This window comes from Phyllopteryx taeniolatus, chromosome 4 (genome assembly GCF_024500385.1).
Source record: "Phyllopteryx taeniolatus isolate TA_2022b chromosome 4, UOR_Ptae_1.2, whole genome shotgun sequence".
Classification (NCBI taxonomy): domain Eukaryota; kingdom Metazoa; phylum Chordata; class Actinopteri; order Syngnathiformes; family Syngnathidae; genus Phyllopteryx; species Phyllopteryx taeniolatus.
The window spans coordinates 1,633,546-1,650,990 of record NC_084505.1 but is presented as its reverse complement, the minus strand read 5'-3'; the positions used below and the strand labels follow the sequence as shown (position 1 = coordinate 1,650,990).

Here is a 17,445-nt window from a genome sequence, read left to right as displayed (position 1 = left end):
GGTTGCGGGGAGCATATCCGTTACACTGGTAACCTTTTATTGCTCAGTGACTGTGTTTTTATGTTTTTATGTCTCAAAAGTATTCACTTTAAATTGACTGTTGTCGTACTAGAGCGGCTCCAACTACCGGAGAGAAATTCCTTGTGTGTTTTTGACATACTTGGCAAATAAAGATGATTCTGATTCTGGAAACATACAACGGCCCTCTAACGTTCAGCGGAGCCACTAATGATGGCCGTCGGGCGCCTTCCCTCTGTGTCAACACTCCCCCTCCGGCACTCTTTGCCCATGCACAATAACAAAGGTACATTTAAACATACCTCCTCTTAATTTCATTGTACTTGTGTATAGTGACAATAAAAAGGCATTATTTTATGTTGCATTGCATATGCTTTATATATATAATTAACGATGATGATATTAGTATGAAATGAAATTAGTAAAAAGCCATACTCTTATCCAACCAGTTTGCAGGGGATCCCCACTCCAGCTTTCCATCAATTTGTGGGTCCTCGGCCTAGAAATTGTTGACCCCTGACCCACCCTGTTGACCCCGGCTGTTTTGGAGAAGCAGCAAGTTATCGTATTGGTGGCAAAAAATAGTTATCGTGCATGCCTAGTTTTTTTGGGTAACATTTTATGCTATTAATGTTAACATTAAGTGTCTTACCTGACTATAATGTGCATTACAAAATGGTTTACAACTGTAACAATATATTTGAAATGTTCTGCTAATCCTAACCTAAATTTACCCTTCCCTTTTCATTCCCAATGCCAACTCCACAGCAAAAGCAGAGTGCATGTGAGACCTCATTCTCCCCATGACCATCGCCAACATCACGGCACAGGTTGACTGAGCACAACGTGCCTTTTTTAAAAAAACTTTAATTCATTCAGTCTTTGTCTATTCCTTGACGTCATTGTGAAGACGCATGCATTGCTTTTTTTCTGTTATTGGTTATCAATTGTTGCAGTTATTTTTTGATCTATTGCATTGTTTCATATTTTAAAATTGTTCTACTTAAAGCAATAACTGAAAACTTTGTCTCCCCCAACCCCCCACCCCTTTAGGAGAGTCACCACACCACAGTGGCTTAAAGCGCCCTTACAATGATCCAAATAAGAGCTCTGCTAGCACCACCTCCTCCGAGGCGGATCAAAGCTATAAACATGGACCATCTCATTCCTCCACTAAAACTGTCAAAAAGTCAACAAAGCCTGGGACCAAAACCAATAAGACTGCAAGTGCCAAGGCGGCTGTACCAGTAGGTGTATTTCACTTTTTTCCCTTTTATTTTTAAGTATATATAATTAACCATCACCAACATCACTCTGCAATCTGTCATATTTTAAAGTCACAGCCATTTAACATGAAGCTCAACACTTGTGGCTTAATTTTTCTGAAACAAGACCAAGCTATTTTAGTCAGTTGTGTGCATGTTGAGGTCCTACGTTAAGGGGTTGAATCATAAAAACATGGCTTCAGCCAGTAAGGTGCAAGCGACCAGATTGACAGACTATGGTTGACAGTTAAATCAAAAACAACAAAGAAAGTTCAGAATAGATCGCAAGTATCAGAAGCAGGATCTATGAAGTGACAAGGTCACATACAGTGGGGCAAAAAAGTATTTAGTCAGCCACCAATTGTGCAAATTCTCCCACTTAAAAACATGAGAGAGGCCTGTAATTTTCATCGTAGGTATACCTCACCTATGAAAGGCAATGAGGGGAAAAAAATCCACAAAATCACATTGTTTGATTTATTTATTATTATTATTTATTTATTTATTAGCAGATTATGGTGAAAAATAAGTATTTGGTCAATAACAAAAGTCCATCCCAATACTTTGTTATATACCCTCTGTTGGCAATGGCAGAGGTAAAATATTTTCTGTAAGTCTTCAAGGTTTTCACACACTGTTGCTAGTATTTTGGCCCATTCCTCCATGCAGATCTCCTCTAGAGCGGTGATGTTTTGGGGCTGTCGCTGGACAACACAGACTTTCAACTCCCTCCAAAGATTTTCTATGGGGTTGAGATCTGGAGACTAACTAGGCCACTCCAGGAACTTGAAATGACGAAGCCACTCCTTCGTTGCCCTTGCGGTGTGTTTGTGATCATTGTCATGCTGAAAGACCCAGCCACATTTCATCTTCAATGACCTTGCTAATGGAAGGAGGCTTTCACTCAAAATTTCACAATACATGGCCCCATTCATTCTTTCCTTGACATGGGTATCAGTCGTCCTTGTCCCTTTGGGGAAAAAAAACAGTCCCAAAGCATGATGTTTCCAACCCCATGCTTCACAGTAGGTATGGTGTTCTTTGGATGCAACTGAGCATTCTTTCTCCTCCAAACACAACAAGTTGCGTTTTAACCAAAAAGTTCTATTTTGGTTTCATCTAACCATATGACATTCTCCAGTCCTCTTCTGGATCATCACAATGCTCTCTAGCAAACTTCAGATGGGCCTAAACATGTACTGGCTTAAGCAGGGGAACACGTCTGGCACTGCAGGAATTGAGTCCCTGGCGACGTAGTGTGTTACTGATGGTAGCCTTTGTTACTTTGGTCCCAGCTCTCTGCAGGTCACTCACAAGGTCCCCCCGTGTGGTTCTGGGATTTTTGCTCACCGTTCTTGTGGTCATTTTGACCCCACGGGGTGAGATCTTGGGTTGAGCCCCCGATAGAGGGAGATTTATCAGTGGTCTTGTATGTCTTCCATTTTCTAATAATTGCTCCCACAGTTGATTTCTTCACACCAAGCTGCTTACCTATTGCAGATTCCGTCTTCCCAGCCTGGTGCAGGTCTACAATTTTGTTTCTGGTGTCCTTGGCTCTTTGGTCTTAGCCATAGTGGAGTTTGGAGTGTGACTGAGGTTGTGGACAGGTGACTTTTACCAATTAGTTCAAATAGGTGCCATTAATACAGTTAATGAGTGGAGGGCAGAGGAGCCTCTTCAAGAAGTTGTTGCATCCCTGTGAGAGCCAGAAATCTTGATTGTTTGTAGGTGACCAAATACTTATTTCCCCCATAATTTGCTAATAAATTCTTTAAAAATCAGACAATGTGATTTTTCTGGATTTAATTTTTCTCATTGTGTCTCTCATTGGTGAGGTATACCTATGATGACAATTACGGGTCTCTCTCTCGTTTTAAGTAGGAGAACTCGGTGTCTGGCTTTTGACATTACCTACTAATGTTGTAGAGGATCGTGCCCGGTGTGTGTTACCAGCGAGGGAAAGTGCAGAGTGGTTACTGGTCCATGATCCATCCATCCATCCATTTTCTACCGCTTATCTTAGAAAGCCTTTCAGCTTAGTGCATTCTTTACCACACCGATACAAAGTTTGCATCACTGCAGACACTGCACCGATCCGCCTGTCGATCTCCCGTTCCATTCTTCCCTCACTGGTGAACAAGATACTTGAACTCTGCCACTTGGCAGGATCTCATCCCCAACCTGGAGAGGGCACGCCACCGTTTTCCGACTGAGGACCATGGTCTCAGATTTAGAGGTGCTGATTCTCATCCCAGCAGCTTCACACTCGGCTTGCAAACCGCTCCAGTGAGAGTTGGAGATCACGGCTTGATGAAGCCAACAGAACCACATCATCTGCAAAAAGCAGAGATGCAATACTGAGGCCACCAAACCGGAACCCCTCTACACCTTGGCTGCGCCTTGAAATTCTGTCCATAAAAGTTAACAGAATCTGTGACAAAGGGCAGCCTTGGCGGAGTCCAACCCTCACCGGGGACGAGTCCGGCTTACTGCCGGATACGCGGACCAAACTCTGACTCCGGTCGTACAGGGACCAAACAGCCCGTATCAGGGGGTCGTCCCCCCCCCCCCCCCAGGACTCCCCGAGGGACACTGTCGAACGCCTGCTCCAAGTCCACAAAGCACATGTCGACTGGTTGGGCGAACTCCCATGCACCCTCGAGGACCCTGCCGAGGGTGTAGAGCTGGTCCACTGTTCCATGGCCAGGACGAAAACCACACTGTTCCTCCTGGATCTGGGATTCGACTTCCCGACGGACCCTCCTCTCCAGCACCCCAGAATAGACCTTACCAGGGAGGCTGAGGAGTGTGATCCCCCTGTAGTTTGAACACACACTCTGGTCCCACTTCTTAAAAAGGGGGACCACCACCCCAGTCTGCTAATCCAGAGGCACTGTCCCCGATGGCCAAGCGATGTTGCAGAGGCGTGTCAACCATGACAGCCCCACAACATCCAGAGCCTTTAGGAACTCAGGGCGAATCTCATCTACCCCCGGGGCCTTGCCACCGAGGAGCTTTTTAACCAGGAGAGCCTGCCTCAGAGAACCCATACTCCTCTTCCTCATGGGAAGGCATGTCGGTGGAATTGAGGAGGTCTTCGAAGTATTCTCCCCACCGACTCACAACGTCCCATATCTAGTCGGAATTTCTCGACCACACACAACAGCTCAGGCTCCTTCCCTGCCAGAGAGGTGACATTGCATGTCCCTATAACCAGCTTCTGTAGCCGGGTCCCCGCCTTCGGCCACCGCCCAGCTCGCACTGCACCCGACCCCTATGGCCCCTCCCACAGGTGTTGAGCCCATGGGAAGGGGGACCCACGTTACCCTTTCGGGCTGTGACCAGGCGCTCTCCTTCGAGCCCCACCTCCACGCCTGGCTCCAAAGGGGGGCCCCGGTGACCCGTGTTCGGGTAAGGGAAAACTGAGCCCATTGTTTGTCGTCATCATAAGGGGTCTTTGAGCCGTGCTTTGTCTGGTCCCTCACCAAGGACCTGTTTGCCATGAGTGACCCTCCCACGGGCATTAAGCCGCAGACAACTTAGCTCCTAGGATCATTGGAACACGCCAACCCCTCCACCACAATAAGGTGACGGCTCAAGGAGGGGACTGGCCCATGAATTCCTGTTAAATCCATGGCTTTTCTAAAAGATGGTACATGTTTAATGTCAGGGATTATTTGCTTCAGACATGCAGTCAAAGTTCTGTGTAAATACCATCGCTGTTTATTTTCATGCTGTTCAGATTTTTTTAAACATGTTTGAGCTGAAATGGGTAAAAAAAGATATGCGCCAGAGATATATCACAGGTTAAAGGTTATATCAAATTCCAATAGATTGATTGGCACATCCAAAGATGGTAAAATATTGCACATCCATCAGTGCCACATATTACTCTGCCAAAACTAACCTCGGTCTTTTGTTACTTTTACTAGTCATCCAATCCTCCACCAGCCAAGAAGAAGAAAAAGACTGTGGCTCCACGATCCCAGGACTCATCCAAAGCAGGCCGTCTGGTTTATCTGACTGGGATTCCAAAGCAAGCCTCAGAGCAGGAAGTTACTCAATTAGTGGTGTCTTATGGCAGGATCAACAACGTGATCTTAATGCCATGCTCTGAGGAAGAGAGTGAAAAGGGTGATGGACAAAAGGTGCATTGTGATTCACTTAGTCTATCTCGCTGAACATTATTAAAAATGTGCCTATTTATACATTGCAAAAGCACTCATTTATCTACATACTGATCCACTTCAATGGTGGTTGCAGCTGTTGTGGTTAAACTAAATTCAGTCTCTCCTATATCTTCCATCCATCCATCCATTTTCTGAGCCGCTTCTCCTCAGTAGGGTCGCGGGCGTGCTGGAGCCTATCCCAGCTGTCATCGGGCAGGAGGCGGGGTACACCCTGAACTGGTTGCCAGCCAATCGCAGGGCACATACAAACAAACAAACAACCATTTGTACGCACAGTCACACCTACGGGCAATTTAGAGTCTTCAATTAATGCATGTTTTTGGGATGTGGGAGGAAACCGGAGTGCCCGGAGAAAACCCACGCAGGCACGGGGAGAACATGCAAACTCCACACAGGCGGGGCCGGGGATTGAACCTGGTTCCTCAGAACTGTGAGGCCGACGCTCTAACCAGTCGGCCACCGTGCCGCCTCCTATATCTTATCCAGTTGAATTAAACCCTTCACCGCGATTTTTTTACAAGTACAGTACGTTTTATCCGACAGGTCACAGCTTAACACTTTCTACCTGACCACTTCTGGTGGTGTGACTTCGCAATGAGAGTCCAGAAGTTCATCAAACATTACATCAGCATGAAATAAACTTATATCTGAATAATATACAGGCTAGAAATACCATCGTATCCCTATACAGAGGGTTTTCAGTGTAGAGGTGACATTGGAAAATGTAAAAAGGCTCATGTTGTAGACTAGGTTGTTTTCTTTGCCCCAAAATTTTTAAAATAAAAATTAGGCAACATAAGTGGCATGTACATGGACTGCTATACACTGCAGGATTTTGTTTATATTTTCAGGAACAAAGGTCATTTTGTTTGGAATCCGCACCTTTTATTCATGTTCACTGACAGATTTGTTGTGACATTAATTCCAAAGTGAATATTTTTGTTTATTCATTCATGTTAACACAGTGGTGCCCAATACGTTGATCGGGGTCGACCGGTCAATCGCAAAGCTAGCGTTGGTAGATTGCGTGCTGGTAAAAAATTGTTTTTCCTTTTTTTGCGGACCTGGAGACAGAGCACACCACAGATACCGTATATATCACTAGATCGAGCCTGGATTTAGAGAGAGAACAGGATCGACGTGCAGCGTCCCCGCTAGCTTGAACCGGGATTCCCGCGATGGTTTTGCCCCTCCATTTGTATTGACACTTTTGGCCGTGGGCGCACTAAAACAATAATCACTTACTGAATTTTTAAGCGAATTTCATGGTTTGTTACAAACGTCAGACATGGCTACGATACAAGATATCAGTGTGCATAGAAAATGTTTCTTTCAGAAATTTAAGGAAAGGGTAAGTTGAAAAACAAGTCTCCAATTAGATCGATGCGGTAGGCCACATACAGTGAGTATGGAAAGTATTCAGACCCCCTTAAAATTTTCACTCTGTCTATATTGTAGCCATTTGCCAAAATCATTTAAGTTCATTTTTTACCTCATTAATCACACAGCACCCCATATTGAGAGGAAAAAAACTGAATTGTTGAAGTTTTTGCAGATTTATTAAAAAAAGAAAAAGAAAAACTGAAATATCACACAGCCATAAGTATTCAGACCCTTTGCTGTGACAGTCATATATTTAACTGTCGTGCTGTTCATTCTTGAGATGGTTCTACACCTTCATTGGAGTCCAGCTGTGTTTGATTATATTGATTGGACTTGATTAGGAAAGCCACACAGCTGTCTATATAAGAACTTACAACTCACAGAGCATGTCAGAGCAAATGAGAATCATGAGGTCAAAGGAAGAGCTCAGAGACAGAATTGTGGCAAGGCACCGATCTGGCCAAGGTTCCAAAAAAAATTCTGCTGCACTTAAGGTTCCTAAGAGCACAGTGGCCTCCATAATCCTTACATGGAAGACGTTTTGGGACAACCAGAACCCTTCCTAGAGCTGGCCGTCCGACCAAACTGAGCAATCGGGGGAGAAGAGCCTTGGTGAGAGAGTTAAAGAAGAACCCAATGACCATTACTGCAGCCCTCCACCAGTCGGGGCTTTATGGCAGAGTGGCCCGACGGAAGCCTCTCCTCAGTGCAAGACAGGTGAAAGCCCGCATGGAGTTTCCTAAAAAACACCTGAAGGACTCCAAGATGGTGAGAAATAAGATTATCTGATCTGATGAGACCCATATCGGACTTTTGGCCTTAATTCTAAGTGCTATGTGTGGAGAAAACCAGGCACTGCTCATCACCTGCCCAATACAGTCCCAACAGTGAAGCGTGGTGGCTGCATCATGCTGTGGTGTTTTTCAGTTGCTGGGGTGTTTTTCAGTTGCAGGGACAGGACGACTGGTTGCCATCGAAGGACAGATGAATGCGGCCAAGTACAGGGATATCCTGGACGAAAACCTTCTCCAGAGTGATCTGAATCTCAGACTGGGCTGAAGGTTCACCTTCAGAAAAGACAATGACCCTAAGCACACAGCTAAAATACTGAAGGAGTGGCTTCAGAACAATTCTGTGACTGTTTTTGAATGGCTCAGCCAGAGCCCTGACTTAAACCCAATTGAGCACCTCTGGAAAGACCTGAAAATGGCTGCCCACCAACATTCACCATCCAACCTGACAGAACTGGAGAGGATCTGCAAGGAGGAATGGCAGAGGATCCCCAAATCCAGGTGTGAAAAACTTGTTGCATCATTCCCAAAAAGACTCATGGCTGTATTAGCTCAAAAGGGTGCTTCTACTAAATACTGAGCAAAGGGTTTGAATACTTATGGCTGTGTGATATTTCAGTTTTTCTTTTATAATAAATCTGCAAAAATTTCAACAATTTGTTTTTTTTCCCTTGTTAATATGGGGTGCTATGTGTACATTAATGTGGGAAAAAATTACTTCAATGGTTTTAGCAATATCTATATATATATATTATACACGTGTATGTACGTGTATATATAACACCATTCTGTGTGTTTGTTTAATGTAGTCACGTTGCCATTGTTTTTTTTTTGTGTTTTTATGACAATTGTCATATGTTGCAGGCGTCTGTCTGCATGGTTAAGGCTGCAGATGCACAGGCTTTGGCAAACTCAACAGACCTCACGATTGGAGAGCAGCTAATTACTGCTTCAATTGCCAAGGTACCAAACTGAACGTAAACTACTAATTTGAGATTTTTCTGTGAATCATAGACTCATCTCAGGGTACATTGGGCTTTTTCGATCTTTTTGAAAGAGTTAGATTTTAACAATTTGAACAATGTTGTAATTCATCTCACAACCTTGAATAGTACTGTTACTGTTGAGACTGACAACATGAGGAGTCTGAAGGTGCACCATTCTCTCTCTTGTATGCCATTTTTTTTCTTTTTTTTTTTTTCTCAAATGTTAAAAGTGAATTTTAGAAACATTCTTGGTAGTATCTTATGTTTGGAAAACATGGCTTGCACTCAATTGCCTTTTCTCGTTCTAGGTACCAGAGTCTTCTGCCAACAGTAACAGGTTTGTTTTTTTTAAAGCCCGTATTTCATGTTACCAGTTTTAAACTGGCTCTGTCTTCTCTGAATTGGTATTTTTGATTCACAGAAAACATACTCTAAGTCCAGACAGGGGTGCTGAAACTAAAGACTCTGGTAAGAAATCAAATCTGTGTTTTGTTGTTGTGTAACAGTTCTGGTCGAGTCTTCCGCAATGGGGTTGTACACTATCATCACTGCAATCTACCTGTCAAAGAATAATACATTACCGTATTTTCACGACCATAAGGCGCAGTCTCAGTTACGGGGTCTATTTCTGTATTTAACACATACATAAGGCACACCGTATTATTGGGCGCAGGCAAGGTAAAACATACGCTAGCTTAAAACATACGGTAGCATGCATGCACGCTAAAACAATGGTTATAAAAAGGCAGCGGGAGCAAAACTGAGTTTGGTTGTACTTTATTGAAGTATTTAACAATGTACTCACGTTATTTTTTGATCAATCCTCATCCACAAATCGGCTTGACCCAAGGAACCCGACAGTTGTAGCCCATCTCCCGGTCTGAATGTGGTGGTTTTTGAAGCTGTGACTATCGCCTCATTCCACTCTTTCTGGATCTCAGCTAGATTCTTGAATCTTCTGTTTGATAATCCGCTGAAGCCCACGGTCATCTCTTTTGCTGGTACATCTTGTCCTGTAACATTTTGTCCTTCCATTGATATGCTTGGACACACCACTTTGTGAACAGCCAGCCTCCTTAGCTATGAACCTTTGTGGCTTACCCTTCCTATGGTAGGTATCAATGGTGGTCTTCTGGCCAGTTGTCAAGTCTGCAGTCTTCCCCATATTGAACTCAACTGAGACAATTGAACAAAACTGAAGCAATTTCACGAACGTGTGGAAGTCTATGCAGGTGCTTTGAGTTTAGTAGATGATTATTGTGTGTGACACTCAGTTCAAAACATTTATGGCCTGCAAAATTTGGGCTGATTTCTTCACAGTATTCTAATATTTTGAATTCCTGATTCCGTGGGTTTTATGAGCTGGAAGCCCAAATTATGTAAAAATAAACAAATAAATACTTGAAATTGTTTAAATTGTGGGTCCTGAATCTATAATCTATGAAAGTTTATTTTTGAATGGAACTATGGAAATAAATGAAATTTTCCATGAAATATTTTTTTTTGTGGAAAGGATCTGCAGTTTTGTATCTGCTTTGTCCATATTTGGCTGAGACTGCCCCATTTCCTCTGATTGGTCGCCTCCGTGAAGAAGACCGTTGTGAGAGCGCACGTGTTTACTTTGACAGCGCTGGCTCGGGACCGGAAAGGGAAGGAGGAGCTCTTCGCTAGTGAAGTAGATAAGCTCGAGAAATTCAAATGACGTGATTTCAGGCCTCTCTGCAGAAAAACATCTGTGATTCAGGAATGCGTGGACGATTTTAATTCACATTTCAAACATTAAATAAGTGTTGCATGGGGCTTTAGGGCTGCACCCTGTGAGGGAAGGACAAGACAAGATAGAACAGGACAAGTACAGGAGAAGAAGCATGCAGGACAAGGGTCGTGAACTCGGCTGTACAGCTGTAGTGTGGTGTCATTAATTATGTAAATTATAAAAGTCTACAGGACGAGAGTATAAGTGAGGGGATACACAAACGATTTGCATATTCATGAGTTATTTGTTGCAGTAAGTGCGTGACCCCACACCCAGTGAAGGAGTCCTAAAGATGTGTGCCTGCCGATACATGCAAGTGAATTGATACCGTTTTACATTCACAAAGACTAACAGAAGTGTCCTGTAATTGCTGTGGCCGCACCGCGGCGGTTGTGCCCCACCAGTCTACATGTTTTAGGGACTTTGAGAAGGCGTTCGGCCATGTCCCTCTGGGAGTTCTGTGGGCGGTGCTTCAGGAGTATGGTGTACCGGTCCCCTTATAATAGGTTAATCGATATCTATATGACCGGTGTCAGAGCTTGGTCGGCATTGCCAGCAGTGTTGGACTCCGCCAAGGCAGCCCTTTGGCACTGATTCTGATCATACCCTTTATGGACAGAATTTCTAGGTACAGCTGAGGCGTTGAGGGGATCAGGTTTGGTGACCACAGTATTATATCTCTGCTTTTTGTGTATGAAGTGGTTCTGTTGGCTTCATCAAGCCGCGATCTTCAGCTCTCACTGGAGCGGTTCGCAGCTGAGTGTAATACGGTTGGGATGAAAATCAGCACCTCCAAAGCACTTCTTCAGGTCTGGAAAGAGATCCTACCCCAAGTGGAGGAGAAGTTCAAGTACCTTGGGGTCTTGTTCACGAGTGAGGGAAGAATGGAACGGGAGATCAACAGGCGGATCGTTGCAATGTCTACAGTCATGCGGACTCCATCAGTCTGTCGTTGTCACGAATTAGCTGAGCTGGATTGCAAAGCTCTTGATTTACCGGTTGAGCTACATTCCTACCCTGACCTATGGTCACGAGCTGTGGGTCATGACCGAAAGAATAAGATCGTGGATACAAGCAGAAAAAATTATTTTCCTCCGTAGGGTGTCCGGGCTCTCCCTTAGAGATCAGGTGAGAAGGTTGGTCATCTGGAAGTGGCTCAGAGTCGAGACGCTCCTCCTCCACATTGAGAGAAGCCAGATGAGGTGGCTCGGGCATCTGGTTAGGATGTGCCCTGGATGCTTCCCTGATGAGGTGTTCCGGGCACGTCCCATGGGGTGGAGGCCCCAGGGACGACCTAGGACGTGCGAGAGATCTCTGCTGGCCTGTGAAGGCCTCAGGATTCTCCCTGGAGGAGCTGGATAAAGTGGCTGGGGAGAGGGAAGTCTGGGCTTCCCTGCTAAAAGCTTCTGCCCCAGCGACCCGACCCAGGATAAGGGGAAGAAGATGGATGGATGGAGAAATTAACTTTTAATGAAATTTGAACAAAGACGGGTTGATATTTGGGCTCTCATGTTTTAGTCCAACAGGGAAACACATTTTTCTCTAGAATAGTTGACTATTGCGCAAGATCTAAACAACAGCTGATGAAAATTAAATATAGGTCCATTAATTACTTTCTTGAATTTCCTTAGCTTTGCATGGTCACTCATTAGGAAAAGAGAAAAAAAAACATCATAAAATCACTCTGCAGTGCCTAAAATGTTTGTAACTTGCAAAGGTTATCTATTTTCCTACAGTACGTTATACAGTGTCATGCAAGACTAATAATTTACCAGTCAACTATTTATGCCTACGAGCAAGATTGTTTTCAATTAACCGAACAATTTTGGACTCTGGGAGGAAACGTATAAGAGAGAGAATTAGAGGCATCCCTCCCTTGCGCAGGGAGAATATACAAAATTGATACAGAAAGGCCAGAGCTAAAATGCAAACCATCTTGCTCACCACTGCCTTGTTGCACTCCTTTGACCAAGTCAGTCTGTCAATGTAGCACTTTAGTTGTACAACAATTTAGTTGGACAGTGCTTGTAAAGTGAAAATGTTTTGTTTATGTCAGGCAAATAAATGTGCACCAACTGACTTGATAATTTACAGTAATCAGATTTTATTTTTATTTTTTTATTATATGCTCATTTTGCTCTTTTTTTCTGTTTTGGACCTCTCTACTGAAGTGAGTAAGGCTGACATGAACACTTCTGCAAAGGTAAATGCACACATACAATTATGATTGAATGTTCACTCTAAATTTGACATTTTCTTCATAAATATGGCTGCTCTGTCTTGTGCAACCATCTCTTCCAAGTTTAGGATGTTTAATTTAATCAATTTTGGAATAAAGCTGTAAGCACAACAAAATGTGGAAAAAGTGAAGTTCTGTGAATACTTTCCGGATGCACAGTCCATTTTTAAAAGAAAATTAGCATTCAACTTTGTTTGGGTATCTCCTCATATTGAAATGAGTGTAATGTTTTCCATCCCATTTTTCTTCACTGCTTAACTGTGAGTGCTGACAGGGACCAAATGTCTGACAAGTTGTCTTATGACAAAAACAATTTGTTTACCTACTAATTTCATTTGTCATCTGTGTCAGGGCTTGGTGTTGATCACAGGACTTCCTGATGGTGACTGGTCAGAGAGTGATGTCATCAAGCTCATCCAGCCTTTTGGAAATCCCACTGACATAATCTTCGCTAAATCAGTGGGAAAGGTAGCAGTTAACCTACTCTGCCACCGAGGCACCTTGGCCTTGTTGACTAGTTACCAGTTCAATTTATTTCTCTAGTGCATCATACATCATACAGTACTTAGTCAGTTTCCCATTAATCGTTCCTCAAACTTTTCTGGGATTGTCAAAAATCATACAGTAATAATTGACGAAAAAAAAATATAGTCCTCCCTTTTGTAACTAACAGATGGTGAGCTACATTAAATGTATAATATAATAATAATAAATTGATTTATAGAGCACTTTCTGCCACAGTGCTGGACAGGTGAGTAAATACAATTACAAATTATGATAAATAAAAGTACTAACAAAGTAAAAACATGTTCATAATTAGGGCAAAGTAAAAACAATTTCGGAAATAAAAGCACAAAAACAACACTAAAAAACAACAACGCACACTTAAAGCAGGACAGCTTTGACACCCCTCTAAATCAAACGCAACACTAAACTGTTGGGCCTTTAGTTTTGCTTGAAAAATCTTAATTGAGCAGGCCTGCCTGATGTCAATAGGAAGGCCATTCTACAGTGTTGGTGCTCTGAAGGAAAGGGCTCATTCTCTGAACGTCTTACTAAACTTTATTACTTGTTCAAATAGTCCTCATCAGAACTCTTTTTTGAACAGGTTTCATCCGATTTAAAAACTAGAGGATTTAAAGTACATGCATTTCTGGGTATAGGTTGGTGGAACTATGTTTATTTTAGAGGATATTCACCACAAAGCGATAGAAATGCCCACATTATTTATCAAGTTGTGCTTTATGTCAGAGCTCTGTTTTTAATTTTCAACTGATTTTTCGTATTTCATAGCCTTTGTAAATAGTAACTGTGCTGGAGAGAGAAATGCCCAGAAGTCGTCTTATGTTGGCTAAATGAATAATACAGTATATTTCTGTTGTTTTGTCAAATAAAACAGTAATAAAATGTCCTTTCATGATCAGGCTCTACTGTCAGTGCCAGACGTGAAGACTGCTGAAGAGGCGGTCAAAGTTCACACCTCCATTCCGGCAAAGATTAAAGACTGTGAACTGAAGATGATTGATATCAAGCAGCATATTGGCACTGACACACCAGTAAGGCTTGTCATTCTTCTAAATTAGTTTCTGTTAATCAGTTTGTTTCCTATTCTTTAGAATTGCAGAATCACCTTTATTCGCCAAGTATGTTAAACACAACGGTTGCTGATAGTTGGTGTCACTTTGGTGCAAAGTTTGATTAGGTTTTTTTATCTTGCTTGTTTGTGTACTTACATGGTACTTTACCTGGAAAGAGAACAGAATTGGGGGGGATAAATTTATTTCCTCAAAATTCTAAACACAACACCCCATAATGACGTGTAAAAGTTTTTTGGGTTATTGTTTTTGCTAATTTATTAAAAATAAAAAAACTAAGACATCACATGTACATAAGTATTCACAGACTTTGCTCAATACTTTTTTGATGCACCTTTGGCCGTAATTATAGTAATTATATTATATTCTTTTTGAATATAATGCCACAAGCTTGGCACACCTATCTTTGGGCAGTTTCGCCCATTCCTCTTTGCAGCACCTCTCAAGCTCCATCAGGTTGGATGGGGAGTGTCTGTGCATAGCCATTATCAGATCTCTCCAGAGATGTTCGATCAGATTAAAGTCTGGGCTCTGGCTGGGCCATTGAAGGAGATTCACAGAGTTTTCCTGAAGCCATTCCTTCATTGTCTTGGCTGTGTGCTTAGGGTCGTTGTCCTGTTGGAAGGTAAACCTTCACCCCAGTCTGTGGTCCTGAGCACTCTGGAGCAGGTTTTCATCTAAGATGTCTCTGTACATTGCTGCATTCATCTTTCCCTCAGTTCTGACTAGTCTTCCAGTTGCGCTGAAAAACATCCCCACAGCATGATGCTGCCACCACTATGCTTCAGTTTAGGGATGGTATTGGTCAGGTGACGAACGGTGTCTGGTTTCCTCCAAACATGATGCCTGGCAGAGTTCAATCTTTGTCTCATCAGACCAGAGAATTTTAACGCACGGGGCACAGCTACAAGTTAGCCTACCAATATTAGCACGCAGTTTCAAGCCATGCAGGCCGAACTGTGAAAGACAACCTAAAAACGGTCAAGGAAGAAGTCACATCCAGTATGAGAAACGAAATTACTAAACTAAAACAAGACTTTGGCCAGAAACTCATTAAAATGACAACGGAAATGGGTGAAAGAGAAAATGGACACTGACACGGATTGAGGAAGTGGAGCAATGGAGCGCTGCGGCCAAATTGCTGGCAGAGAGGCACCGGGTCCCCGACAAACTGGATGACACTGAGGCAAGGTCCAGGAGAAACAACCTGCAGATTTTTTTATCTAAAGACGACCCAGAGTCAAATAACAACTCAGTGGTAGAAGTCATCGCTGAATGGCTCTGAAAAGAATTCACCATTGACTCGGACCTACAGGTTCAGCACGCACAGAGCACTGGCACCTAAACTGAAATCAGGTTAGCCTCCCTCGTCAATTATCTTCAGTGTTCAACAGTATACAATCAAGCACGCATCGGGAAAGGCGGTGACACAGAGAATTTATTTTGACCATGACTACAGCTAAGACAATGCGGAAGCGCAAGTCATACACGGATGTTAAAAAGACACTCAAGAAAGAGAGCATTCACTTTCACACTCCACAAGATGTGCATTCACTGAGAGAGTGGACTGAAAGATGTACTACAGTGCCCAGGAGGCCGTCAGCAACATGAGAAGATGGGACTAAGAGATTGAGGACACACCGACAGGTGCAGAGGATTACCGAATAGAGAATCTGCTGACAGCCAGGACTGCAGCGTGGAAACAGGTCGTACGACCAGGGGAGACCGGGAGGCGATCAAAGACCTGGCTGCAAGAGTTCCAACACAAAGATAAGACTGGATGAAGGATAGAAAGGATGCTGTAACAGCGACAAAATAACAATAAGACCAATATTTGTAATAATAAGAGAAGGGAAATCGATGAGGAAAATGGTTGTTGAAAATCAACCTGTTGGCAGATGGGGAATGAAAACTTTCTTGTGTGAGTAAAAGGAGAGCGGTATGGTTTTTACTGGTACCTAGCTGAGGGGCCTTAACTTTTTGGAATGCTTACCTCCCAACAAATTAAAGTGTTGAAATTTTTAACCTTTTGTATTGGAAGTTACCGATGTACATAATTTTGATAACACGTTCAGTTAATGTTACCACCAAAATTTCAAACTTACAAATTGTATATGTTAGGCTTCAGGAGAGATACAGTATAACTTTGAACAAATATTAATCTCAATGGACACTGCAGCAAAGCAACTGAAGCTCATGTCCCTTAATATATGTGGCCTGGGATCCAATCAAAAGAGCCACGGTACTCACCAAAATTAAGGGTCACGAAAGGCTGTCATCCATTTCCATGTAAGCTCCATTTCTCCTGCATCCTCTTCTCGAACACCAACTTCCCTCGTCTTCCCTCACTACATCTATCAACCTTTTCTTTGGTCTTCCTCAAGCTCTCTTGCCTGGCAGCTCCATCCTCATCATCCTACCACCAACATCCTCAGTCTCTCTCCTGTGTTCAAACCATCAAACTTTGTCTCCAAAACATCTAACCTTGGCTGTCCCTCTGATGAGCTCATTTCTAATCCTATCCAACCTGGTCACTCCTAGAGAGAACCTTAACATTTTCATATCCACCACCTGCAGCTCTGCTTGCTGTTGTCTCCTCAGTGCCACTGTCTCTAATCCGTACTTAATGGCTGGCCTCACCACTGTCTGATAAACTTTTAACTTCATCCGAGCACAGACTCTTCTGTCACATAACACACCAGGCACCTTCCTCCACCCATTCCAAACTGCTTGGACCTGTTTCTTCATTTCCTTCCCACACTCACCATCGCTCTGGACTGTGACCACCAAGTTCTTAGTCGTCAGCCCTCGCTACCGCTTCGCCCTTTAGCCTCACTCTTCTCCCTCCACCTTTCTCATTCATGGACATATATTGTCTTACTTCGGCTAATCTTCATTCCTCTCCTTTCCAGTGCATGCATCCACCTTTCTAACTGTTCCTCCACCTACTTGCTGCTTTCACTGAAGATCACATTATCTGAAAACATCATGGTCCATGGGGATTCCAGTCTAACCTTATCAGTCAGCCTATCCATCACCAGTACCAACAGGAAGGGGCTCAGGGCTGATCCCTGATGCAGTCCCACCTCCACCTTAAATTCCTCTGTCGCACCTATATCACACCACACCACTATTCTGCTGCCCTCATACATGTCCTGTACTCTTCTAACATACTGTACTTCTTCCACTCCAGACATCTGCATGCAGTACCACAGTTCCTCT

The 17,445-nt window shown here is 43.2% G+C and overlaps 1 protein-coding gene across 6 annotated transcripts in view; it reads left to right on the top strand.

Annotated features, from left to right (window-relative positions):
- The window catches only part of LOC133477378 (zinc finger protein 638-like), a 79,632-nt gene that overhangs the window by 32,957 nt on the left and 29,230 nt on the right, over positions 1 to 17,445 (top strand). For 4 of the 6 annotated variants that reach the window (XM_061772033.1, XM_061772034.1, XM_061772035.1 and 1 more), the window contains 9 exons: positions 787 to 848; positions 1,072 to 1,265; positions 5,216 to 5,431; positions 8,512 to 8,610; positions 8,942 to 8,970; positions 9,055 to 9,101; positions 12,546 to 12,592; positions 12,980 to 13,096; positions 14,053 to 14,184. In XM_061772033.1, the coding sequence (XP_061628017.1) occupies positions 787 to 848; positions 1,072 to 1,265; positions 5,216 to 5,431; positions 8,512 to 8,610; positions 8,942 to 8,970; positions 9,055 to 9,101; positions 12,546 to 12,592; positions 12,980 to 13,096; positions 14,053 to 14,184 (943 nt within the window). The remainder of the gene's footprint in view (positions 1 to 786; positions 849 to 1,071; positions 1,266 to 5,215; positions 5,432 to 8,511; positions 8,611 to 8,941; positions 8,971 to 9,054; positions 9,102 to 12,545; positions 12,593 to 12,979; positions 13,097 to 14,052; positions 14,185 to 17,445) is intronic. The other 2 variants (XM_061772036.1, XM_061772037.1) reach the window with 2 other exon arrangements.